Source organism: Rhinopithecus bieti, unplaced genomic scaffold, assembly GCF_001698545.2.
Source record: "Rhinopithecus bieti isolate Rb0 unplaced genomic scaffold, ASM169854v2 scaffold_2339, whole genome shotgun sequence".
Taxonomy (NCBI): Eukaryota; Metazoa; Chordata; class Mammalia; order Primates; family Cercopithecidae; genus Rhinopithecus; species Rhinopithecus bieti.
The window spans coordinates 617,846-643,178 of NW_016803819.1; the positions used below are offsets into that span (position 1 = coordinate 617,846).

The window sequence follows — 25,333 nt, forward strand, 5'->3', positions numbered from 1 at the left end:
CTCTTCAGCAGGCCCCCCAGTGGGAAACACCCACCTCTTCATGGATGTCACAGGTCCGTCTTTCTCCTCTGGTGCTGCCTGGGTTTGCCAGCAGCTTCTCCCAGGCGCCCAGGCCTATACACCTCGGAATCACCTTGTTTCAGGCCTGCACGTCAGTTCCACCTTGTGGATGTTGCTGGGGCCCCTCTCCCCGTTTCTTGTCTCACAGCATCTGCTCTGGATAAAGCCATCCTTGATCCCAACGGCAGGAGCCTCCCACTTGCCTCTTTGGTCTTTCCCGCCTGCAGTCCAGCCTACCCTGCCACAAGAATGAGTTTCCTACAGCCCAGCTTGATCTCCCATTTTGGGCTCTGCCTTTTAGCCCAACTGAGCTGCCTCTCACCCTTCTAGGTGCCCCAGATTTTTCCTTCATTGCTCATGTTTCTCTTTCTTCTCTGTGCATCTCAAGCTCAGTGGTTTTAAGGGTCATGTTCTAATATCATGGCCTCCACAAAGCCTTTCTTGATTCCTGCTAGTTGCAAGTAGCACTTTTTCCCTTTGTTGGCACTTTATTTGTTCCTACCTTAGATCCTTGCTGAAGTTGATGTCTAGTGTTGCCATTAGACTGTAAGTTTTTTGAAGGCAGAAAGTGTGTCTTCTTTAACTTGACTTCAATGCCTGACACAGAGTAGGTGCTCAAAGAGGCTAGTAACATTTAAGTTAAAAGAGAGTGGATTGGTAACAGTTTTTTTGTTTTTTGAGACAGGGTCTCGCTTTGTTGCCCAGGCTGGAGTGCAGTGGCATGATAATGGCTCACTGCAGCTTCAGTTTCCTGGGCTCAAGTAATCCTCCTGCCTCAGCCTCCCAAGTAGCTGGGACTACAGGCATGCTCCACCATGCCTAGCTAATTTTTTTTTTAAATGTAGACTTGGTGGGGGCGGGTCTCACCATGTTGTCCAGGCTGGTCTTGAACTCCTGGGTTCAGGTGATCCTCCTGCCTTGGCTTCCCAAAGTGCTGGGATTATAGGCAGGAGCCACTGTGCTTGGCTAGTAACAGTTTTATGTGCCAAAGACCCGGGGATTTTAATTGGCTGTTAACCAATTTTAATTGGAGTCAGTTGGAGCTAATAGTGTGCTGTGGCTGCTGATGAGCAGAAGGCAACCTTGGATTGTGTTGAATCACAGTCTCATCTCCCATAATCCCTCCACCTGCCATGTCTTGCTCCCCACTGAGCAGCCCACAGTGCAACCTCCCTGAACTTCTTCTACTTCCCCAAATCAAACATGCATTTTCATGCCCCTGGGCCTTTGCGCAGGCTTCTCCCCACCCACAAAGGCTTTCTTCTCTTTTGCTTATCAAAATCTTACTCATCCTACAGATCAGCTGTCACCTTTCAAACGCAGGGCTCCCGAATCACCACTCCTTTCTCCCATCTCGAGAATTAATGCTCCCTCTCCTGTGTGTCTTTAGTACTGGTTCATATCATCATCATCATAGCAGCTACTATTTGCTAGTGCCTGTTTTGTTCCAGGCACTGTTTTCGGCTCAGGACATACACTAGCTCAGAGCCATCTTACGACAACCCCTCAAGGTAAATGATAATAATGGTAAATACTTCTACAGTACTCACTCTGTGCCAGGCACTATGCAATGTGGTTTACGTGCACTACCCTTTTAATTCTGTACAACCACCTTGTAAGGTAGGTACCAGTATTTTATTTTATTTTTATTATTAAAAATAATACCATCAACCAACTCACACCAGGTATGTACCATTCTTATTGCCTATTTACAATTAGGGAAGAGGAGCTTAGAGAAGTTAAGTGACCTTCATGAGATCACAGAGCCAGTGGGGCTGAAAGGCAGTATGGCTCCGGAGTCAGTCATGCTGTAGACATTATGCATAGTTGACTTTGTTGTCAAAGGAACCGAAGCTCAGAGAAGTTAAGGAACTGCCCCAAGGTCATGCATTTAAGTGGCAGACATTAGAGCCAAACCAAGCCTGCCAGACCCCAGGTCTATGTGCCCCTTCTTACTCTGAACTACCTTTCTGTCTAGTAGGCGTTGGCAAACTTTTTTGTGTAAAGACCAAATTGAAAATATTTTAGACTTGGTTGCAACTTTATGTTGCAGCAAGAAAGCAGTCATAGGCAACATGTCAATGAATGGGCATGACCGTGTTCCAATAAAATGCTATTTATGAACCCTGAAATTTGAATTTCATGTAATTTTCACGTCATAAAATATTTTCCTCCTTTGGATTTTTTTCAACCATTAAAAAATGTAAAAACTCCCTGTAATCCCAGCTACTTGGGAGGCTGAGGCAGGAGAATCGCTTGAACCTGGGAGGCGGAGGTTGCAGTGAGCTGAGATCATGCCACTGCACTCCAGCTTGGGTGACAGAGTGAAACTCCCTCTCAAATAAAATAAAATAAAATAAAATGTAAAAACCATTCTCAATTTATGGCCCATACAAAAACAGGTGGCGGGCTGGGTTCAGCCATGGATGAACCATAGTTTGACAACCTTAATTTATAGCATCGTGACGTTACAGAATGATTAGATAGGCATGATTTGCCTTTTGCTCTCTTTTCCTAGAATAGTTCAGCTCAGGCCCCAAAAATGGATACCCAACTGAGAAAACACGAGTCCTTTGGTAAACAAGATCCACATTCCCTAAAAGAAGTTCAGAGACCACGTGTCCTTCCCTGAGCGTACCTCCTGGGGTTGCACCCTCAACTCCAAGCAGTTTTTCAGGGTATTCCAATTATTTTGAGAAAAGTAGTAGGAAATGCATTTCCCCATCACTTTAGTTTTGAGATGAGGTTGTAAGGGTGCTCTGGGCAGTTGTCTAGCTGGCTAGTCTTGTATTTGACTCTGAAATTGAACCAGGCTAAGAACTCTAGACCTCAGGCAATGATTCCTTGATCATGCTCCTGGAGTGGAAGAGACCAGTCAGGGCAGAGTTGCTGGACCAGAGGAGGGGAAGGGGACCACGGTCCTGGCGTGGTTGGAAGTCAGAGGGCAGGACACACGGCTCAGAGAGGTTTCAGAGTTTAATATGTTGAACTAATAAAAGGCTTCAGGACTTGGCAATGTTTTGTTTGAATTCAACTACAAAGGGGTTTAATATGCTTCAGGCTTAGGAATATGAATACTGCTTAACATTTTTTATTCTGGTGAACTTATGTTAAAAGTTGCAAACCAGCTTTTTTTTTTTTTAATAGAAACAGGGTCTTGCTATGTTGCCCAGGCTGGCATTGAATTCCTGGCCTCAAGTGATCCTTCTACATCAGCCTCCCAAAGCACTGGGATTACAAGCGTGAGACACTGTGCCTGGCCAAGCAAACCAGCATCTTGCAAACAAACTTTCAGAACAAAATCTGTTTCAGAGATGATCTATGTATGAAAATACACTGACTTATAAATGATTTCTTTTTGTGATTTTGAGAGAAAATTTAGTGATTATTTGTAGCAATTAGCAACACAGTAGGGGGAATTATTCAGATAGGATTCAGATTAGTGAAATAAACTCTTGCAAATAAAACTTATAAAATACCACTTGAGAAGATGTTCACCGCAAAGGTGGTAACCTTATTTTTAAAAATGTTTTTTATTGAAGTTTTGTCTAAGTGAACACCTCATGGGTATACAGCTTGGTGGATTTTCACAAACTGCACACACTTGTGAAACCAGCATCCAGATCAGGAAGCAACAGATGTCCTTTAAAACATAAAGCACTTGAGCCGGGCATGGTGGCTCACACCTGTAATCCGAGGACTTTGGGAGGCCAAGGTGGGCGAGTCACCTGAGGTCAGGAGTTTGAGACCAGCCTGACCAACATGGTGAAACCCTGTCTCTACTAAAAATACAAAATTAGACGGGCTTGGTGGCATGCACCTTGTAATCTCAGCTACTCGGGAGGCTAAGGCAGGAGAATCGCTTGAATCCGGGAGGTGAAGTTGCAGTGAGCTGAGATCGCGCCATTGCATTCCAGCCTGGGCAAAATAAGTGAAACTTCATCTCAAAAAAAAAAAGAAAAAAAAAAAAATCAGGAACTGGTTTATTTGTAGGAAGAGGAGTGGAGACCTGATCTGAAGAGCTGGTTACAACCTGGAGCGGTGGCTCACGCCTGTAATCCCAGCACTTTGGGAGGCTGAGGCAGGTGGATCACGAGGTCAGGAGATCGAGACCATCCTGGCTAACAGTGAAACCCCGTCTCTACTGAAAATACAAAAAATTAGCCAGGCGTGGTGGTGGGCGCCTGTAGTTCCAGCTACTCGGGAGGCTGAGGCAGAATTGCTTGAACCCGGGAGGTGGAGGTTGCAGTGAGCCAAGATCGCGCCACTGCACTCCAGCCTGATGACAGAGTGAGACTCCATCTCAAAAAAAAAAAAAAAAAAGTTACTTACCTATACCTTACATATATAAAGTTATATCTCTACACATACACATATGTACATATATGTAGCTAATTATGGTGAAATACGGAACTAACCCACAGACAATGAGGAATAGCTGTGCAGTTAGGAATTGTTGAAACAGTGGAAATCTATTTAGCTGAAATCTAGCAAGTGTGTAGACAATGTTGAAATTTAAAAAAGCTTAAATCTGAAAAATATTTAGAAGATACATACAAGTGTCTATTTGTTAGATAGTGAAAACCGGTAAGATTTTGGAGTGAAAAAGTTTAGAGATGGTTACACTGCTTTTTTCTAAAGTTGCTTAAGATTTTTGGAATTGCTTCCCTTCCCCCACAAGAACAAAGCACTGGCTGGGCATGGTGCCTCACGCCTGTAATCCCAGCACTTTGGGAGGCCGAGGTGGGTGGATCACCTGAGGTCAGGCGTTTGAGACCAGCCTGGCCAACATGGCGAAACCCCTTCTCTACTACAAATACAAAAAAACTAGCTGTGCATGGTGATGGATGCCTGTAATCTCAGCTACTCAAGAGACTGAGGCAGGAGAATCACTTGAACCCAGGAGGCGGAGGCGGCAGTGAGCCAATATCATGCCACTGCATACAAGCCTGGGGGACACAGTGAGACTCCGTAAAGGAACAAAGCACTCAGCCCCACTTCCCAGTTGGGGAGCCCCCTGCATGGGCTCACCCATCCTGAGAAAGGCTGGCTTTTGCTGTGATGTCCCTGCTAGGCTAGGAAGGGGCTATTGAAGGTGCAGGCTAGAGATTGCTAGAGGTTGCTGAGGAGCGTGGTGACTTCCTGGCCATTTAATTGTGTTAGATTCATAGTGGAATCCATTTCCTTACTGAACGAATCGGCTGCTACCAGCACAGGTCCTTTGTCCAAAGCTCCTTGAGGAGGATGACATTTAGATATATTGTCTATAATTGATAGGTCACCCCCAACTGGTGATGGACTCATATTTTTTAAAAAGACAGCTGAGGATTCCATCAGCATTTTGAAGTGAGCTACCTCCACCAAAGCCCAGCTAACTTCAAACCTGCAATAATAACAATCAGTTAATAGTAGTCATAATTTCACTTTAGCTCTATATTATGCTGTATTGTTATAAAAAGACTTTCTCGCAAAACCAACAAGAGAGCATTTCCAAACGTACAAAGTATTGTAAAAGTACAAACCGAAATTATTTCCGTATTGTTACCATTTCCACCTAATCCTTATGAGCTCCCAGTGAAGAAGGCAGCGCAGATCTCATTCCATTTTTCAACTGAGAAGATGAGCCATTTCGGCAGGGTGGTAGTTTCTGTGTCAGATGTACGTAGAGGTATTTTGGGAACACAGCAGGGGGCATCTGATCTGGCAGGGGCTGGGGAGCGCTGGTGGTCAAGGAAGGCTTTCCAGAAGGAGTGTGAGTTGGGGGCTGAGTGAAGAGCGGGTCTTTCCAGCCAGTAGGATGGCACAGAGCGAGCCTGTGGAGGGCGTCAGGTGGAGAATGAGTGTCTGTTAGCACGGCCGTTAGAATTGAGTCCAAAAGGAAACCAGGATTTCCTACTGGACAGCCCTCAGCTCTCCGGAGGAGGAAATGGGTTAGGATGTCTCTTCCCCTAATCCCTCACTTGTGTGTATCTTGGTCTGTTTGCCAGAGTGGGCAGAAAGGCCCAACCCTGTTGCTTTTGCAACATGAAGCCTCCCTTCCCTCCTCTGTCTCTGTGCGTGTGAACCCTGGAGGCCTGTTGAGGGACCCTTTTCTGTGAAAATGGTAGAAAGAGAAAAAGGGCAAGAGCATCAAATTACAGAGACCCCGGAGGCTCTGGAGGTAAAGGCTCATTGATTCTATCTGATTCAAGGCCTGAGAAGAACAGCCTGGAGAGCCACTCAGTGTCGTCACCCATGACGCTCTCGTAACTCTTCCGTACGAAGAGACATACTTGGGCCACTCTTGCCAGTTAGCCACTTGGGAAATACCATGGAAGACTCACTTTTTTCACCCAGAAGCCCTTCTAGGGAGAATTTCTTTAGGAGAAATTCGCTGAAATCAAGCCCATCAGACTCACATGCTGATGATGTAACTCGAGGCGGCTCACTCCTGGACACATGTGACCCATTCTGAAGATTATCTGTCGTGTCCATATAGGGTATGGCTCTGCCTCGGACCGCAGCTCCTCCCTTACTTCCCCTCCTCCCCCAGCTCCATATTTAGGCATCTTCCAAGGCTCCTCCTGTCCTCAAGGCTTATCATCCATCTTTACTGCCGCACGGTAATGCAGTGGTTTATGTTTTGTATTCACAGCAGCAGGTACTTTGGCTTCAGTTTTAATAAAACTGTCAAGAACTACTTTACAGTTTATGAAACTGAGGCCCTGAAAGCTGACTTGATGAGCCACTTGGGGTCAGAACTGGCTGGCACCTGAGGGTCACTTGATTGAACAGAGATGTTTTCACCTTTCTGACTCGCTGGGTAGCAAAGCTTAGACAGGAGTCTCTCTCTTTCTCTTTCTCTCTTGTTGTAGCCATGTCTGGGTGTGATACACACAGAACACCCTTTGTTGGAGAAACCTCTTTTGTGCTACTTTAAATTCCCTACTTAGCGTTAATAACTGTTTATCATTATATTTAGTAATTGTTATTTCAGAATATTATTAATAGGGACTACTTACTGTGTGTTTACTATGTACATACAGTATGTTTATATTACGCACCTGCTAAGAATTTTGCACTCTAGGCCAGGCGCAGTGGCTCATGCCTGTAATCCCAGCACTTTGGGAGGCTGAGGCAGGCAGATCACTTGAGCCCAGGAGTTTGAGAGCAGCCTGGCCAACATGGTGAAACCCCGTCTCCACTAAAAATACAAAAATTAGCCAGGCATGGTAGTGGGCGCCTGTAATCACAGCTACTCAGGAGGTTGAGACAGCAGAATCACTTGAACCTGGGAGGCAGAGGTTGCAGTGAGCCGAGGTCACACCACTTCACGCCAGCCTGAGCGACAGAGCGAGACTCAAGTCTCAAAAAAAAAAAAAGAAAGAATTTTGTGCTCTAAGCTTTAAGCTTTAAGCACACTTAAATACTCTCAACAACCTGTGATGCAGATATAATATTATTGCACTGATTTTACAGAGGAGGAAACTGAGGCTTAAGGAGGTTAGAAAAATCTTCCAAGTTCGTCACATAGGTAGTCGGTTGGGCAGCTCGGATTCAATGCCAGGTTTACCTGACTTTAAAGCCCATGACCTTAACAATTATGCCTTATTAATTTCCTTTTGCAGATATTCACTCAGAAAATTTGGCTTTAGCTCAGTCAGTTTATTGGAGAGTTTATTCAAATAACTGAAAGGACTGGGTGTGGTGATTCATGCCTATAATTCCAACACTTTGGGAGGCTGAGGCGAGAGGATCACTTGAGCCCAGGAGTTCGGGACTAGCCTCAGCAACATAGTGAGACCTTGTCTCTGTACAAACTAAACAAACGTAGCCGATCACAGTGGTGAGTGCTCGTAGTCCTAGCTACTTGGGAGGCTGAGCTGGGAAGATCACTTGAGCCTGGGAGGTGGAGGCTGCAGTGAGCCACCATCGTACTCTGTCTCCAGCATGGGAGATAGAGCAAGACTCTGTCTCAAAAAATAAATAAAGGTGGCCAGTGGTTGGGTGCGGTGACTCATGCCTGTAATCCCAGCACTTTGGGAGGCCTAGGCGGGTAGATCGTTTGAGGTCAGGAGTTCAAGACCAACCTTGGCAACATGGTAAAACCCCATCTGTACTAAAAATACAAAAATTAGCTGGGTGTGATGGTGCATGCCTGTAGTCCCAGCTACTCAGGAGACTGAGGCATAAGAATTGCTTGAACCTGAGAGGTGGGGGTTGCAGTGAACTGAGATCGAGCCACGGCACTCTAGCCTGGGCAACAGAGCAAAACTCCATTTCAAAAAAATAAAATTAAGATAAATAAATAAATAAACAAATAAATGCCTGAAGTGTGTACATTTTTCCTAATTCTGGCCCTGCTACACTGGGGTCAAATAAAACTTAAGGCCAAATAAATAAATAAATAAATAAAATATGGAGGAAATAGGCAATAATAATAATAAAAATAAATAATAGCACAATATTTGATATTTAAATGCTCGTTTAAATTCTCAAAAATGAAATATTAAAACACACAATGCAATAATTGCGCTCCAAAAAAAACAAAAAACTTAAGGCCAGGCGTGGTGGCTCATGCCTGTAATCCCAGCACTTTGGGAGGCTGAGGTGGGAGGATCACTTGAACTCCGGAGTTTGAGACTAGCCTGAGCAATATAAAGAGACTGCCAACTCCATTTATAAAAAATAAGATAATTAAATTAAATAAAAAAACGTAAAAATATCTTAAGAGTTCTTGGCTCTGGACTAAGTCACAAATGCATATATTTAAGTTGCCACTTGGTCTAAGGATCTAATGTCTAACTAAAGCCTATGGAGCCCTCAAGGAGTCCTTCCTCAAAAGTCTAGTCTCAAATGGGGTCCATGACCATGGTGTGTGACAGTAACCTGGTGTCAGTCTGGAGAAAGAGTCCAGGTAAACATTTGGCAAAGTGGTCCCTCCACTACGGACATTCAGTATTTGGTGTTTCAGATGGTAGTGAAGTGGATAACTTGATGGCTTCCTGTAATTCCCAGATGCCAGGCTTTGTGCTAAATCAGACTCTTCACATTCTGAATCCTTACAATGATCACATGAAGAAAGTCCTTTTCTTATTTTCATTTCTATGACAAAATCAAGGTTCAGAGAGGTTAAGTAATTTGGCCAAGGTCACTTGGCTTACATGTGAATTTTTAAATAAAATATATTTAAAATATATTTTAATGAATATATTCACATATTCATTAAAAACATGAATATGTGAATATCATGTGAATTATTTATTTGGCTAACTCATTTGCAAAGGCTATTAGGTATAATTAAACAACAGAGACCGTGGGTTGACAAGGATAAAAATGTCTTGGCTGCCGGGCGTGGTAGCTCACGCCTGTAATCCCAACACTTTGGGAGGCTGACAGGAGGGTCTTTGAGGCCAGGAGTTCACGACTAGCCTGAGCAACATAGTGAGACTGTATCTCTACAAAGAAAGCAAGAAATTAGCCAGGTTGGTGGCACACACATGTAGTCCCAGCTACTCGGGAGGCTAAGATGGGAGGATCACCTGGGCCCAGGAGGTCCAGGCTGCAGTGAGCCGTGATGACACCACTGCACTCCAGCCTGGGCAACAGAGTGAGATCCTGTCTCCGAAAAAAGAAAAAGAAAAAGAAATGTTTTGGAAAGGAATGCCAGGATTTAGAGAAGTGACTTAAAAATTATGTCTTACATCAGACTTGTAGGTTTGCTTTGTATTGTCTTGCATGACACATGTCAGGAAGATCGTCAAGGAGGGGAGTTTATAAGCCCAGATCGCAGTAATAACCTTTACTCTGAATTTTGGCCTGAAAGACTTTTCCTTCGTCTGGAGCTGGGCTGGCTTTGTGATATCGTGCCGCAGCAGACCCGACAGTGTCTCCAAGGCAGAGCTCATTGCCTGGAGTTTTCCCACTGCACTGAACGAGAATTTATTTGGCCTTTCACGAAATTCAGATTGTTCCATTTATGCAGTCCTGTTTAAGTGACAGGCACTGAATATGGCTGCTTTCAGGCAAGTTATTTTGTTTGACTAGGGGCCTAGCAGAGTTCGGGATACACAGATGGCCATCCAAAAATATTAAAAGAAAGAAATAACTTGATCCTCACAGCATCTCTGAGAAGTGGTTCCTAAATTTATCACAATCTTGCAGATGTGTAAGCTGAGGCGTGGAGTTCAAGCAGTGTGCTCAAAGCCATGTGTAGGTGACAGTACCTGATTTCAGATGCAGATAACTCTAAGGCCAGTCTGCTGCATCTCTTACCAGTTTTGGAAAACCTCAAGGGAAAACCACAGCAAATTTTAGAGTTCTAGTAATTTCTTTTCCCCTATTACAACACGTATTCCCATAAACCAAGGACTGTGTGATTAGTCAATAAACAAAAAGAAATGCATAAAGTATCTGTCACTCATAACATTCTTGTTTCTTGCAGTTTCCAAGGTGGCTAGATCCATCAGAAACTGAAGCCGCGGAGAACGCTCTCAGGGGCCTTTGCCACTTCTTGGAGTAGAAGCCGACAGAGACCTGTTTGGAAACGTCTCCTTCACACACCAGGTTGCTACCGAGGTCTTTTTCATGTTGCAATCAGAACAGTTGCTTGTGTTTTTTAGGGCTTGAATGATTTTAGAGATAAAGTCAGCTTCTGCTTCTTGACTGGGAGGCGTTGTGTGTGTGTGTGTGTGTGTGTGTGTGTGTGTGTGTGTGTGTGTTGGGCGAAGACAGATCTAAGCTCTCCCTGAGAGGGGAAGAGTAGATTGCACAAGTGGGGTTGGTTGGCTATACAGAGATTGCCCCACATTTAATCTGTTTGCCAATGAGGAAGCCTCTTATCTTCAAAAAAGGCAAGAAAGAAAGATTTCATTTTCCCCCTTCTCTTTCTGTTCCAGTTGAAGACTGGGCTTTGGAGGTTTTCAAAGTAGACAGTGCTTGGATGGGCGGGGAGAAGTAACATTCTGCAAATCGCCGTCAGAGGTCCTGAGGACACAGACCTACCTGGCTTGCCTTCCCCTTGCTGAATGGCGTGTGCTGCAGCCGCCCACTGAGGGCTCTTTTCCCTGGGATTCTGGACTTGCGAGTAGGACAGCAGGCTGGGAAGATGCTGAGTTCCATCAAGTGCGTGTTGGTGGGCGACTCTGCTGTGGGGAAAACCTCTCTGCTGGTGCGCTTCACCTCTGAGACCTTCCCGGAGGCCTACAAGCCCACAGTGTACGAGAACACGGGGGTGGACGTCTTCATGGATGGCATCCAGATCAGCCTGGGCCTCTGGGACACAGCCGGCAACGATGCCTTCAGAAGCATCCGGCCCCTGTCCTACCAGCAGGCAGACGTGGTGCTGATGTGCTACTCTGTGGCCAACCATAACTCATTCCTGAACTTGAAGAACAAGTGGATTGGTGAAATCAGGAGCAACTTGCCCTGTACCCCTGTGCTGGTGGTGGCCACCCAGACTGACCAGCGGGAGATGGGGCCCCACAGGGCCTCCTGCATCAATGCCATGGAAGGGAAGAAACTGGCCCAGGATGTCAGAGCCAAGGGTTACCTGGAGTGCTCAGCCCTTAGCAACCGGGGGGTACAGCAGGTGTTTGAGTGCGCGGTCCGAACTGCCGTCAACCAGGCCAGGAGACGAAACAGAAGAAGACTCTTCTCCATCAACGAGTGCAAGATCTTCTGAACCCCAAGAGACTTCACACAACACTTATGTATGCACCCCAAAGACTAATGGGGAGAGGGAGGGCCGGGAAGCCAGGAAAGCTTGGTGTTTTCTCTGGGTACTCCCCAAGCAGTGTCTGCTTTAGGATACAGTTATTGATGAGGCCTGGCCACTGGATGTTTTCACTAACTACACTCTACAAGTGAACTCCTTGCCTGGGCCGGTCAGAAAATCCCTTGGGGAACTGTAATGACTATTCCTTTTTTGATTAAAATAGTGAAATAGTCTCCATCATTTTGGACGATGAAGTGAGTTTTTCAAAGAATTCCATATTTAAAGACACATTTTATTTAACTAATAACAAAATGGATTGCTTTTGTATATATTTAGTTTTCACACTCGGAAAATCTTCTCCTACATCCTCGAAAACATAACCTCCCGTGTGAGTGAAATACCTGTACGGAGCTCTGCCATATGCTTGTGGTGTTATTATTTTCACCTCAAGTAGAAAGTCTGTTGAAACCACTTGGCTGCTGGATTTAAATGGGTAATCAAATGTAAAAATGACCATAAATGAATCTTTGCAATTTGTTTTCTACCTACCTGTTATTCAGAGTTGGATATAAAATACAGTTCCATAGGATATCCTAATACTGCCTAATAATTTTAAAGTTATCACTGTATTTTTCTGAAATGATAAAACATCATTCATTTATTTACAATATTGTCTTTCACTCAGCTCCAGTTATGCACTAAATATTCTCCTCTCATTCACCATGACTGATTGAAACACCATCTTTCAGGTAGAGAATCAGACTGCTCCAAGCAATAGCAACAGAACTTGAAACAGAAGCGAGAGAGTGTCATTTTCACCTCTGGTAGGGTGGTTCCCAGGTGACTGCAGGTCCTGTGAAAGACAGTGGGCTCAAAGTTCTGTTAACTTGACAAATTTCTTATAAATTTGTCTAAACTGAGCTGTTGTGGCAATATAATTTATGAATTGTAGGATCTAATTAGGATTATTGGGAGGGTATCTACATATATATGTGTATGTAAGGGAAAAGGTAGAATTTACAGCCTTCAAAAAAGAAAAATCAAATTCCAAACCCAGGAAAAAGAAAGCTCTATAGCAACTGCTCAGATAACAGGAAGTTATCAGGGGAAATACTGAATAAATAGATACACACATACTCACACACAACCTGCTCTCACACACACAACTCAAACCCCATTCTATCGAATAGTTTAAAAGCAATGGTGTTGCTCATCTGTTAAAGTTGAGAATAGAGGACTACATAACTTAAGGTAGAAATTGCAAAGGCTGGGCTGGGTGCGGTGGCTCGTGCCTATAATCCCAGCACTTTGGGAGGCTGAGGTGGGTGGATCATGAGGTCAGGAGTTCGAGACCAGCCTGGCCAGCATGGTGAAACCCGTCTCTACTAAATATACAAAAATTAGCTGGGTGTGGTGGCACATGCTTGTAGTTCTAGCTACCTGGGAGACTGAGGCAGAAGAATTGCCTGAACCCGGGAGGAGGAGGTTGCAGTGAGCCAAGATTGTGCCACTACACTCCAGCCTGGGCAACAGAGGGAGACTCCATCTCAAAGAAAAAAGAAAGAAAGAAAGAAAGAAAGAAATTGCAAAGGCTGGAGCCTAGATAGATCAATCAATTACTGCTCTAATCAAAACTTAGAAACACTCTGAACCACCTTTATGAAGGTACATCATTGTTATGGGTTAATGTGACTATTACACACAAAAGGTAAGGTGGCTGGCATAAATGACTTTGATTAGAGTTATGTTGACATAGCCAAACCAGTTTCTCTGTTCCCTTGTGTGGTCAATTCCTTACAGCTATAATCAGTATCAAAAACCAAATGTGTGCTCATTCACACATTGCTTTCTCCTTCTCTCTCTCCTCCTATCCACAGCCAGTAAAAGGCCTGGGACTGGGGTCTTAATCTCCGGTGGCAGGATTGCCTCGGTTCCCTGGGGCTGACACAGTTGCCTTCACCCAGACTTCTCAGGACTCCAGGCTTGTACTCACCTCTGAGTCACCTGCCTCCCTTGATTCGAGAGCCCTGTCTCTAGTTCTCAGCCCAGGGTGGGGAGGGGGAGCTTGAAAGATGACTGAGCAGGGGAGGAGAAGGGATCTCATATCCTCTGATATCCCTGGGATTCTCTTCTTCTCTCTCAACACACAGAGTCTTAAATCACGAAATGCAGGTGTTCAGGGCCAGCCTTTGTGGTGAGAGGTATTTAACATGTCAGTGGGAAGGAATTTCTATTCACTGCAGTGGGCTGTCCCCAAGGCTTTTCTTTCTCTCTTGTTGAAGAGAGACAGGGGTGGGTATCTGAAAGTGGGAAGGGCCACCATACATGATCCTAAGTAAGGGAAAAGGAGGTGGTTCCACAGTGGCAGCACAGCAGGAAGGGAAGACCAGAGACAGCACAGTCAAATGGCTTTGCTGTCACCTGGCCAAGGACACACAGGTGAGACCTCCACCTGTTGGCAGGAGCCAAACTTAACAGCTCCCTCTGAGAAGCCTCACACCTGAGACCAGGAATCTATGTGTAAACCCTTTCCAGTGGCGGAAGCTGGCAGAAATGGAGCCAATAAGTGTCTTTCTTCCTGCTAGACTGCTGTTCTTGAAGGCAGCACTGGCTCCTGGTGTCCTCAGTGTCCCCAGGGCTCAGCACAGGGAAGGCAATGGAGCTAAAGTTGTGTTGAACTAAACTGGAAAGAAAGACAGTAATTGGGCTTCTGTGCCACACAGTGGTTATAGAAAGGAAGCAGACGCTCACTAGCCTTGCAGGAGTAAGAAGAAAAACAGGTCATCTGGGTAGAATCCATGTGTTGTGTGTTCTACATGAGCACATACTTACTTTTGCCTGCCTAGATGCACACACAGGTTTCTTATACTTCAAAATTTGTGGTACCTTTCTGTAAACTATTGCATATTGATTCTTAACTATTCCAAGTAGCAACATTAAATATGTTCTTGATGACATTAAAGAGTTAATTTTCATGGTCAGGTAATTCATTCTTGCCTCTGTCAGTCTGGGCTGTTATAGTAGAAAACCACAGACTAGGGGGCTTCAACAACAGAAATTTCTCTCTCACAGTTCTGGAGGCTGGGGAGTCCAAAGCCAGGGACAGCATGGTTGGGTTCTGGTGAGACCCCTCTGCCGGGTTTGCAATGGCTGTCTTCTTGCTGTGTTCTCACATGGTGGAGCAAGAGATCATCTTGGCCGGGCGCGGTGGCTCAAGCCTGTAATCCCAGCACTTTGGGAGGCCGAGACGGGCGGATCACGAGGTCAGGAGATCGAGACCATCCTGGCTAACACGGTGAAACCCCGTCTCTACTAAAAAATACAAAAAACTAGCCGGGCGACGTGGTGGGCGCCTGTAGTCCCAGCTACTCGGGAGGCTGAGGCAGGAGAATGGCCTAAACCCAGGAGGCGGAGCTTGCAGTGAGCTGAGATCCGGCCACTGCACTCCAGCCTGGGCGGCAGAGTGAGACTCCGTCTCAAAAAAAAAAAGAGATCAACTTTCTGGTGTTTCATCTTCTAAGGACACTAATCCCATTCATGAGGGCTCAACCCTCATGATCTAATACTTCCCAAAGTCCTCACCTTCAAATGCCGTCACACTGGGGATTAGGCCTCAACATTTCGAGATTTGTGGGGACACAAACATTCCATCCATAGCAATTCTATTCTGTCTAACTTTACACTGACTAGTTAACTGGGCAGCAGAATCCAGTGTGGTAACAAGAAATCTAGAAGCATCCTGATTAAGTTTGTTCAGTGCTTCAGATGTGCTGTGCCAGCCACTGTGTGAAGCACTCTTTTGCCACATGTGTGTAGGCCCACATTATACCGAGTCCCATCTTACATGAGGAAACTGAGGCTCAGCATGTTGATGTGACAAGGCCGAGCCCATGCAGCAGGTGAGTGGCTGCCCCAGGAGTCTCAAGTAGGTCTGTGTGACTCCAAAGCTCTGCTCAAAACCATCTGCCCCACTTCCTCCCAGAGCAGCTTGACTGAATGGCTTCGCCACATCCGACCTCATGTAGCTTGCGGCCCTGCCCCCGTCAGTCAAGTAGCCTGTATTTTTAAAAATATATTTTTAAATAAAATTTTCCAAGTCTGACCTTTGTCCTCCCCTTTTCTTTCTGGCAATGAGAATGGGATCCACCTATATCACACAACACCATCATTTGCAAAGGTCTCCATTCCAACCCTTGGTATTTAAAGCATGATTCCAAAGGCTGATTGGATGTAAATTGGCAGAGATGAAATACACTATGATTTAATGTTATAAAAAGCTTGGGAAATATTGTCTTTCTCTTTTTTTATTAAAAAACTTTTTTTGAGATTGGGTTTTGCTCTGACACCCACAATGGAGTATAGTGGTGTGATCATGGCTCACTGCAGCCTCAACTTCTAGAGCTCAAGCGATCCTCCCACCTCAGCCTCCCAAGTAACTGGGACCACGGGTGCACGCCACCACACTTGGCTAATTTTAAAATTTATTGTAGAGACGGGGTCTTGCTATGTTGCCCAGATTGGTCTTGAACTCCTGGGCTCAAGCGATCTTCTCAACTTGGCCTCCCAGAGTGCTAAGATTACAGGTGTGAGCCACTGTGCCCAGCCAGTATTCTCTTTCTCTTCGTTTTTTTGTTGGTTGGTTGGTTGGTTGGTGTTTTTGTTTTTTTGAGGTGGAGTTTTGCTCTTGTTGCCCAGGCTGGAGTGCAATGGTGCAATCTCGACTCACTGCAACCTCTGCCTCCTGGGTTCAAGTGATTCTCCTGCCTCAGCTTCCCAAGTAGCTGAGATTACAGGCGTGTTCCACCATGCCTGGCTAATTTTGTATTTTTAGTAGAAACGGAGTTTCACCATGTTGGCCAGGCTGGTCTTGAACTCCTGACCTCAGGTGATCCACCCACCTCGGCCTCCCAAAGTTTTGAGATTACAGGCATGAGCCACTGTGCCTGGCCAATATTCTCTTTTTCTTATCTCACTTTTCCACCCCTCAGGTTTCAGGTATTTCCTTTGAATAAAGGAGTGACAGGGGAGAGGAGAGTCTGCCTCTTTTCTTTCAAGGATTTGGTACTTAGGAGGGGCCCTTTACCCAGAATGAGATGTGATGGAAGGACCCACTTTGGCGCATCTGTAGAGTGACATGACAGAGGGGACTGGGCTCTGTGAGTGCTCAGCCCCAGTGTGAGAAAGCAATGCTTACAAGGTGAGTGGGATCAGTACAACTCAATAGTAGGAACCTACTTTTCCTGAGACTGTATCTGTCTGGATAAAGCAAAGAAACATAATCAATGGCAAAGATGTCAAGCAGGTTTTCACAGGAAATGATAAGCTCAAAATTATTTGTGCTGTAAGTTCATAAAAGTTATTGATTAAACCTAAAGTCTACATTAACTTTTTGATAGATTCTAAAATGCATCCTGACCTAGAACTCAATATTAATGGTGGATAGAAAGCCATGATGAGGGAGTGGAGAGACCATACAATTGTGATGTATTTTGGGGTCAGAAAATCCGGGTTGTGTGTCTTTCAGCCTTAGTGTCCCTCTCTTAAAGCAGAGATATGAATTCCTAGGATACTCTATAAATATTGGTACAATAATGATTGTGGACCAGGCTCGGTGGCTCACACCTGTAATCCCAGCACGTTGGGAGGCCGAGGCAGGTGGATCACTTGAGGCCAGGAGTTCAGGACCAGCCTGGATAACATGGTGAAACCCCATTTCTATTAAAAATACAAAAATTGGGCTGGGTGCGGTGGCTCACAGCTGTAATCCCAGCATTTTGGGAGGCTGAGGCGGGTGGATCACGAGGTCAAGAGATAGAGACCATCCTGGCCAACATGGTGAAACTCCATCTCTGTAAAAATACAAAAATTAGCCGGGCGTGGTGGCGGGCGCCTGTAGTCCTGGCTACTTAGGAGGCTGAGGCAGGAGAATCACTTGAACCGAGGAGGTGGAGGTTGCAGTGAGCCAAGATTGCGCCACTGCACTCTAGCCTGGCGACAGAGCAAGACCACGTCTCAAAAAACAAACAAACAAACAAACAAACAAACAAACAAAATTAGCCAGCCATGGTGGTGGGCACCTGTTATCCCAACTACTCAGGAGGCTGAGGCAGGAGAATCACTTGAACCTGGGAGGCAGAGATTGCAGTGAGCTGAGATCGTGCCATTGCATTCCAGCCTACGTGACAAGAGCAAAACTGTCTCAAAAAAAAAAAAAAAAAAGAGAGAGAGAGAGAGAGACAGACATATAGAGATATTTCCCCTTTACAGTTACTTTTCAAAATGTCCCAGTTTTGGCCAGGAGTTTGAGACAAGCTTGACCAACATGGCAAAATCCTGTCTCTACTAAAAATACAAAAGTTAGCCAGGTGTGGTTTCAGATGTCTGTAAACCCAGCTACTCTGGAGGCCAAGGCAGGAGAATCACTTAAACCCAGGAGGCAGAGATTGCAGTGAGCCAAGATTGCACACTGCACTCCAGCCTGGGGGATAGAGCAAGACTATGTCTCAAAAACAAAAAACAAAACAAAACAAAACACAAAATGTTCCAGTTTTACCACGTAATTTTGGCATAATTAAACTTGACCAGCTAAAAATTATATCTATAATTATATTAAGTGTTCATTACACTTGCTAATTTAAGATGGTGACAACGATCCTTGTTACATACTGCGGGGAAATGGTGATGATGCGAACTTGGCAGTCTTCCTACAGGAGCTTCCTTTTGTCATTCTTCCCATAATAAAGTCTCAGGTAATTCACATCCCACTGTCCTGGCTGCTCTCTGCTTGCTGCCCCCACTTCCCCATTTCCATCTTCCACTTTTCCCTGCCCTCCTCTGCGCCTGGGAGGCTAAGCCTGTGGACTGAATCACCTGGATCTCTTCCTGCTTGTCTTCCACTTGAGTTCAACCAGTAGGACACTGGCAGGAAATCAGAGGGTAGTAGGGGAGAACAGCTGGGTGTTTTATCACTATACATTTCTGGCTTTGGTGCTACTTATTTGGCAATAGTCATGAGTCCCTCCGTGGCTCCAGCTCCTACTGGGAAGCTTCTCTTCCATGGCTCCAGCTTCCACTGGGCCCTAGGGCGGTACTTCCTCTCCTCGCCTTCAGCCCTACGCGGGGTAATGGCTTCCTGCTGGTCCTCGTCTTTGGATGCAGCAGCATCCTTGATGTGGTCCCTTGACCCTGACCTAAGTAGTGATTTCATTCAAGTCTCTTCATTCGAACTACCTGGAATAAATTTCATTTCCTGTAGAACTCTGAGTGATGCACTCATTAGTTATCTACATAGTCTGTCATTAAATGATTACTCAAATCCCTACTGAAAGATATGAGTTAGAGGTCTGGGCAATTGCCTTTTCCTGAGCCTCAAAACCTAGGAAATACAACTCAGTATCTATTTGCTTGGAAGAGAAAGGAGAAGGTTGGTTAATTCTAATCTGAATGAACAAAAGAATAGTTCTGGGATAGCAGCATTCAAAAATTGTGGATCTTCTAACAATATATTTATATTCAAGAAGCTCTGCTATTATCCATAATATATAAAGAATAACCATAAATCAATAAGAAAAACAGCCCAGTTTTAAACCAGATACTTCCCAGAAGAAAAAATATACATGACCAATAAACACTAGAAAAGATGCTTCATTTCACATGTACTCAGGGGAATGAAAACAAAACCTACCCATAAAATATCATTTTCAAACCACCATATTGGAAAGAGAATTAAAAAATATGACATTGGCTGGGCATGGTGGCTCATGCCTATAATCCCAGCACTTTGGGAAGCTGAGACTGCCCAACATGGTGAAACCCCATCTCTACTAAAAATACAAAATTAGCCTGGCATGGTGGCGCATGCATGCGTGTAATCCCAGCTACTCGAGAGGCTGAGGCAGGAGAATTGCTTGAACCTGGGAGGCAGAGGTTGCAGTGAGCTGAGACTGCACCACTACACTCCAGCCTGGGTTACAGAGCAAGACTCTATCTCAAAAAAAAAAAAAAAAAAAAAGCCAGTGTGGTGGCATGTGCCTGTAGTCCTAGCTACTGCGGAGGCTGAGGCAGAAGAGTCACTTGAACCTGGGAGGCAGAGATTGCAGTGAGCTAAGACCACATCATTGCACTCCATCCTGGGCAACAGAGCAAGACTGTCTCAAAAAAAAAAAAAAAAAAAAAAAAGGAAGGGGAAAGGCATGACACTATTGAGCATTAATAAGGAAATGAAACAATAGGAACTCAGATGCTGCTTGCGGGAGTGTAAATTGGTATAAAATTTTGGCATTACCCAGTAGTGTTGAATATCCTATACTCTTAACCCAGAAATGTCATGCTCTAGGGATATGTTGGCATAGATTTTCTGGGAGACATATATGAAAATGTTATTAGTAGCATTGTAGGTAATAGCAAAAACTAGAAATGACCCAATGGCATCAATAGAGAATGGCTAAAAAATGGTGTATTCACACAGGGAATACTATGCAGCAATAAAAAAAGAATAAATTTTAGATATACATATCAATACGAATGAACATAGACAATGTTGAAGGAAAAAAGCAAGTCGTAAAATAATATATGGAGCATAATTTCAGTTATATGAAGATCAAATGCAAGCAAAACATAATAGTATTAGGGTTAAAAATTGTTTTCCGCCGAGTGTGGTGGCTCACGCCTGTAAACCCAGCACTTTGGGAGGCTGAGGGGAGCGGATCACTAAGTCAAGAGATTGAGACTATCCTGGCCAACATGGTAAAACCCTGTCTCTACTAAAAACACAAAAATTTGCTGGGCATGGTGGCATGCACCTGTAGTCCCAGCTCCTCAGGAGGCTGAGGCAGAAGAATTGCTTGAACTGGGGAGGGGAGGTTGCAGTGAGCTGAGATGGTGGCACTGCACTCCAGCCTGGTGATAGAGCAAGACTTCATCTCAAAAAAAAAAAAAAAAAAAAAAAAAAGTACAGAAATCATTAACACATCATTCAAGTAAGTGATTACTTCTTCTGGGGGAGAAAGGTGATCAGGGGCCCACAGGGGTGTCACAGGTATTGGTAATGTTCTATTTTTAAGTTTGGGACATGGGTACTTGAGTGTTCATTAATTTTTTTCTATTATTTATTCTTCAAAATATCCAGATATATTTTATGTACTCTTTTGTGTACATGATACAATTACTTTAAAAAAATTTAAAGTTCAAGTTCTAAAGCAAAATTGTCTGAACTTGAATCTCAGCTCTGCCACCTTCTATCAGTTAACTAACCTCTTACACAAGCTCTGCAGCCTTGTGTAAGTTAACTAGCCTCTCTGTGTGTCAGTTTCCTCATCTGTAAAATGGAGAAAATAATACAGTGAGCATTAAAGGAGCTAATGTGGGTAAAGGCTACACTATGTCTAGTACAATAAATGGCAGCTATGCCATTCCATTGTTTTACACCTCAGAGCTGGCAGGATTCTGCTGTTTATGGATGAAGACACAGGTATTGAGACCATTGCCTGACCTGCCTAAGCTCACAAATTTGTGGCAGACCCAGACCACCTCACTCTTCCTACTCTTTGCTTCTCTTTTCTGTAAACTTCCTAAGAAGAGAGGAACCTGGGGTTTTTACTTGTTCACTTTTCATATATTTGCCTTTCAATCCATGTTTGCTGTACTTGAATTATTTCTAGTATTGTTTAGCACAAATAGGCACCTTTGAGTATCTCACAAAAGGGATCAACGGAGGCTCAATCCCTTATTGTATGTGAAGACATCTCCATTCACCAGTTTATTCATTCAGAATGTACTGAGTTCTTTAGGTTCTTTACGGGGTTGATTCGGGGAAAGTGGAGGACTCAATGACTAACAGAGCATCTCTCCATAGCTGGACTTGCTGCATTGTTTCCTAACTATTTACTTGTATTTCTATCATTGCACCTTGGCCTTAGTGTCGAGCTGTGCAATAGCCAAAGTTCCCACTTTCATGGAGTTTAAGGATTTAATTAGGGATAGGGGTTCAAACAGTAGTTATAAAATAAATAGATAAGATCAATGTAGCTGGGTGCGGTGGCTTACGCCTGTAATCCCAGCACTCTGGTAGGCCAAGGTGGGCAGATCATGAAGTCAGGAGATCGAGATCATCCTGGCTTACATGGTGAAAACCTGTCTCTACTAAAATATAAAAAATTAGCTGGGCATGGTGGCAGGTGCCTGTAGTCCCAGCCACTCTGGAGGCTGAGGCAGGAAAATTGCTTGAACCCGGGAAGTGGAGGTTGCAGTGAGCCGAGATCATGCCACTGTACTCCAGTCTGGGCCACAGAGCAAGACTCTGTCTCAAAAAAAAAAAAAAAAAAAAAAAAAAAAAAAAAAAAAAAAAAAAAAAGAGCAACGAACAATGTAGATGGATGATGGGTGCTGTGAAGAAAATAAATTAGGAAAAGAGAGAGAGGATATTTAGTATTTTGGTAGGAGAGAGAGGCCTGATTGAGGAGAGGTCTGAATGATGTTGACAGACTGCATCAGTGATCTGGTTTTTTTTTTTTTTTTTTTTGAGACGGAATCTCACTCTGTCACCAGGCTGGAGTGCAGTGCCTGTCTCCAGCCACGCAAAGCTCGCCTCCTGGGTTCAACACCATTCTCCTCGCCTCAGGCCTTCCCGAGTAGCTGGGACTACAGGCGCCCGCCACCTCCGCCCGACTAGTTTTTTGTATTTTTGTAGTAGAGACGGTTTCACCGTGTTAGCCAGGGGATGGGTCTCGATCTCCTGACCTCGTGATCCGCCCGTCTCGGCCTCCCAAAGTGCTGGGATTACAGGCTTGAGCCACCGCGCCCGGCAGTGATCTGGTTTTAACACAAACAACCCCTTTGAAAAAGAAAGCAGGCTTCGGTTTTTCCCTGTTGCCCTGAGAGGGACACACGTGCTTTTTGCCATGATGAGTGTTGGGTGTTGCACAGCGCCCTCCAGCAGCGACTGCCTTCACTGGGGATTCTAATCCATCTGTCTGCCTGCTGGGAACCACTGAACTGGGGCGGTTTCAGGGGATGGATTACAAATAGACCAGAACAGAAAATTGGTATGATTCATAGAAGCAGGGTGGTGCTGGGGGTTACACAGGCAAGCGGTTTCTAATGGATTCTGGACAAAAGGAAGGAAATGACTAGAACTCCGGGCCTACATAAGACTCAAAGTAGAGTGAAGAGCTCGCCTGCAGGGCCCTGAGAAGCGATTCCAAGAATCTGCGGGCTGAGCATGTATGTTTGTGGCAGCACAGGCTTGAGAAGCAGCGAGGTTGCAGCTTGCTGGAGCCCAGCTGTTGATGCAGTGGAGCGTCCTTCATAGCCATGTTTAAATAGAACATAGTAAGGCGGCCCAATCTGTCTGTAGAATTTTTTTTTTTTTTTAGACGGAGTCTCGCTCTGTCGCCCAGGCTGGAGTGCAGTGGCCGGATCTCAGCTCACTGCAAGCTCCACCTCCCGGGTTCACGCCATTCTCCTGCCTCAGCCTCCTGAGTAGCTGGGACTACAGGCGCCCGCCACCGCGCCCGGCTAATTTTTTTGTATTTTAGTAGAGACGGGGTTTCACCGTGTTAGCCAGGATGGTCTTGATCTCCTCACCTCGTGATCCGCCCGTCTCGGCCTCCCAAAGTGCTGGGATTACAGGCTTGAGCCACCGCACCCGGCCTGTCTGTAGAACTTTTACACTAATTGAAACAGATAGGGGTGCAATTTTCGAGTTAGTCACCAGAGCTAACCCAAGGGCAGTCGTTGCATCCTTGCATTGTAGATCTGTTGTCTCGGGGAATTGACTTACTGGGGTGTTGGACTGAAGATATTTTTTAAAAAAGTTTTCAGACAGCCCTAGATAAATCACTGCACATGTGTACTTCTCAAATACATCTCCTCCCTCTCCGCTTTCTCTTCCTCCTCTTCATGGCTTCTGTCTGCAGCCTGGGGGTGCCTCTCTTACCCAACTTTGATTGCTCTAGCATCAAACGGTGCTGTGCCCATAGTAATGCTGAACCACATTTCTTAAGTGAATCAGTCCTCAGTCATCATCTCCGCACATTAATTCATTTAGTACTCTAAAATTTTCCAAAGTGCTCTTCCTTGTCTTATTATAATAATTGCCAGTATTTGCTCAGCACTCTAGAGGTTATAAAGTACTTTGTGTACGCTGTCTCCTATGACATCACAGCAATGCTGTGGGTTATCATTACTTGACTCATTTTGCAGGCAAGGAAGCTAAGGTTCAGGAAGGCTAAATGACTCATCTGTGCCCACGTAACTAATGCTTGGCAGAATCAGGATTTGTACTTAGATCTTTCGCTTCAAACTCCCTTTTTTCCATTTGATGATGCTTTCATCTGAGGCTCAGGATGACCCTGTGAAGTGTTAGTGTAAGAGATGAGGTCCAGGAGGGAGACATGGCTCATCCAGGCCACACACATGCCTTCACTGACCAGAAGTGAGATCTTCCATCCAAGCCTTGCCTGTCACTATTTTCACCCTTACCGTCAGAGCATATTTTTTTAACTGAACCCACTTACTGTGTGGTTGTCTGCTAGGCATTCATTGAGTAAACAGATATCGATGCTATCTCTGTTTAACAAATGGAATAGTCAGAAAGAAGGAAATAATCCATAAATCCAGGCCTCAAACTGTATTTGCCTTACTTCTCTGGATACTGCATGCAAACCCATACAATTTTTTTTTCCTCTCTAGTTAGTGTAGATCCTTTCATTGAGACCAAACCTAAATCAACATGGCAGAACATTTTCCCCTGCTTCTCTGTTATTTACTGGACTCCCATTTTCTGGAGTTGAAAGGGACCTCAGGGAGGATTTAACCCAATCCTATCATCTTACAGATGAAGAAACTGACTCTTCTCATTGCCCAAGATACACAGATGGCTTCGGGCAAGTCGGGACTTGAGGGCCAGGCTTCGGCTCTCAAGGGCCCTCACTTCTTCCTGCAGGCCTCGGAACTTCCAGCCTCTGACCTGGAGCTTTAGAGTCTGCCTATTCATTTCAGGTTTCTGTGATGGAAGTTTAAAGCCTTCTGGGCATGGTGGCTCACGCCTGTAATCCCAGCATTTTGGGAGGCCGAGATGGGCAGATCACCTGAGGTCAGGAGTTTGAGACCAGCCTGGCCAACACTGTGAAACCCCGTCTCTACTAAAAATACAAAAGTTAGCCAGGCGTGGTGGCAGGTGCCTGTAGTCCCAGCTACCTGGGAGGCTGAGGCAGGAGAATCACTTGAACCTGGGAGGGAGAGGTTGCAGTGAGCCAAGATCATACCACTGCACTCCATCCTGGGTGACAGAGAGAGACTCCATCTCTCAAAAAAAAAAAAAAAAAAAAAAAAAAAAAAAAAAAAAAAAAAAAAAAGAATGAAAATGTCAGAGACAAAGGCCAGCACATGAAACCAGTAAGAGTAGAGAACAGGAAGACACAGGACATGCTAGTCAGCCAGAAACACTACCTGGCTTATTAGCAATAAGCTCAACCGCTAGAGCTGTGGGTCCCGAACAACTCAGGCTGGGGCTTTGTGTGTTCAGGGGCACCCCAGGGATCCTCTCCCACCCTTCTCCCCAAATGCTCCTCAGGAACA

General features: G+C 44.9%; 1 protein-coding gene across 5 annotated transcripts in view; it reads left to right on the forward strand.

The window, feature by feature from the left end:
• The window catches only part of RHOH (ras homolog family member H), a 51,655-nt gene extending 39,303 nt beyond the window's left edge, over nucleotides 1-12,352 (forward strand). For all 5 annotated transcript variants that reach the window (XM_017854350.1, XM_017854355.1, XM_017854340.1 and 2 more), the window contains 2 exons: nucleotides 10,484-10,605; nucleotides 10,938-12,352. In XM_017854350.1, coding sequence (XP_017709839.1) covers nucleotides 11,147-11,722 — 576 coding nt within the window. In that variant the 5' untranslated portion in view covers nucleotides 10,484-10,605; nucleotides 10,938-11,146 and the 3' untranslated portion in view covers nucleotides 11,723-12,352. The remainder of the gene's footprint in view (nucleotides 1-10,483; nucleotides 10,606-10,937) is intronic.
• Nucleotides 12,353-25,333: the final 12,981 nt, after the last annotated feature.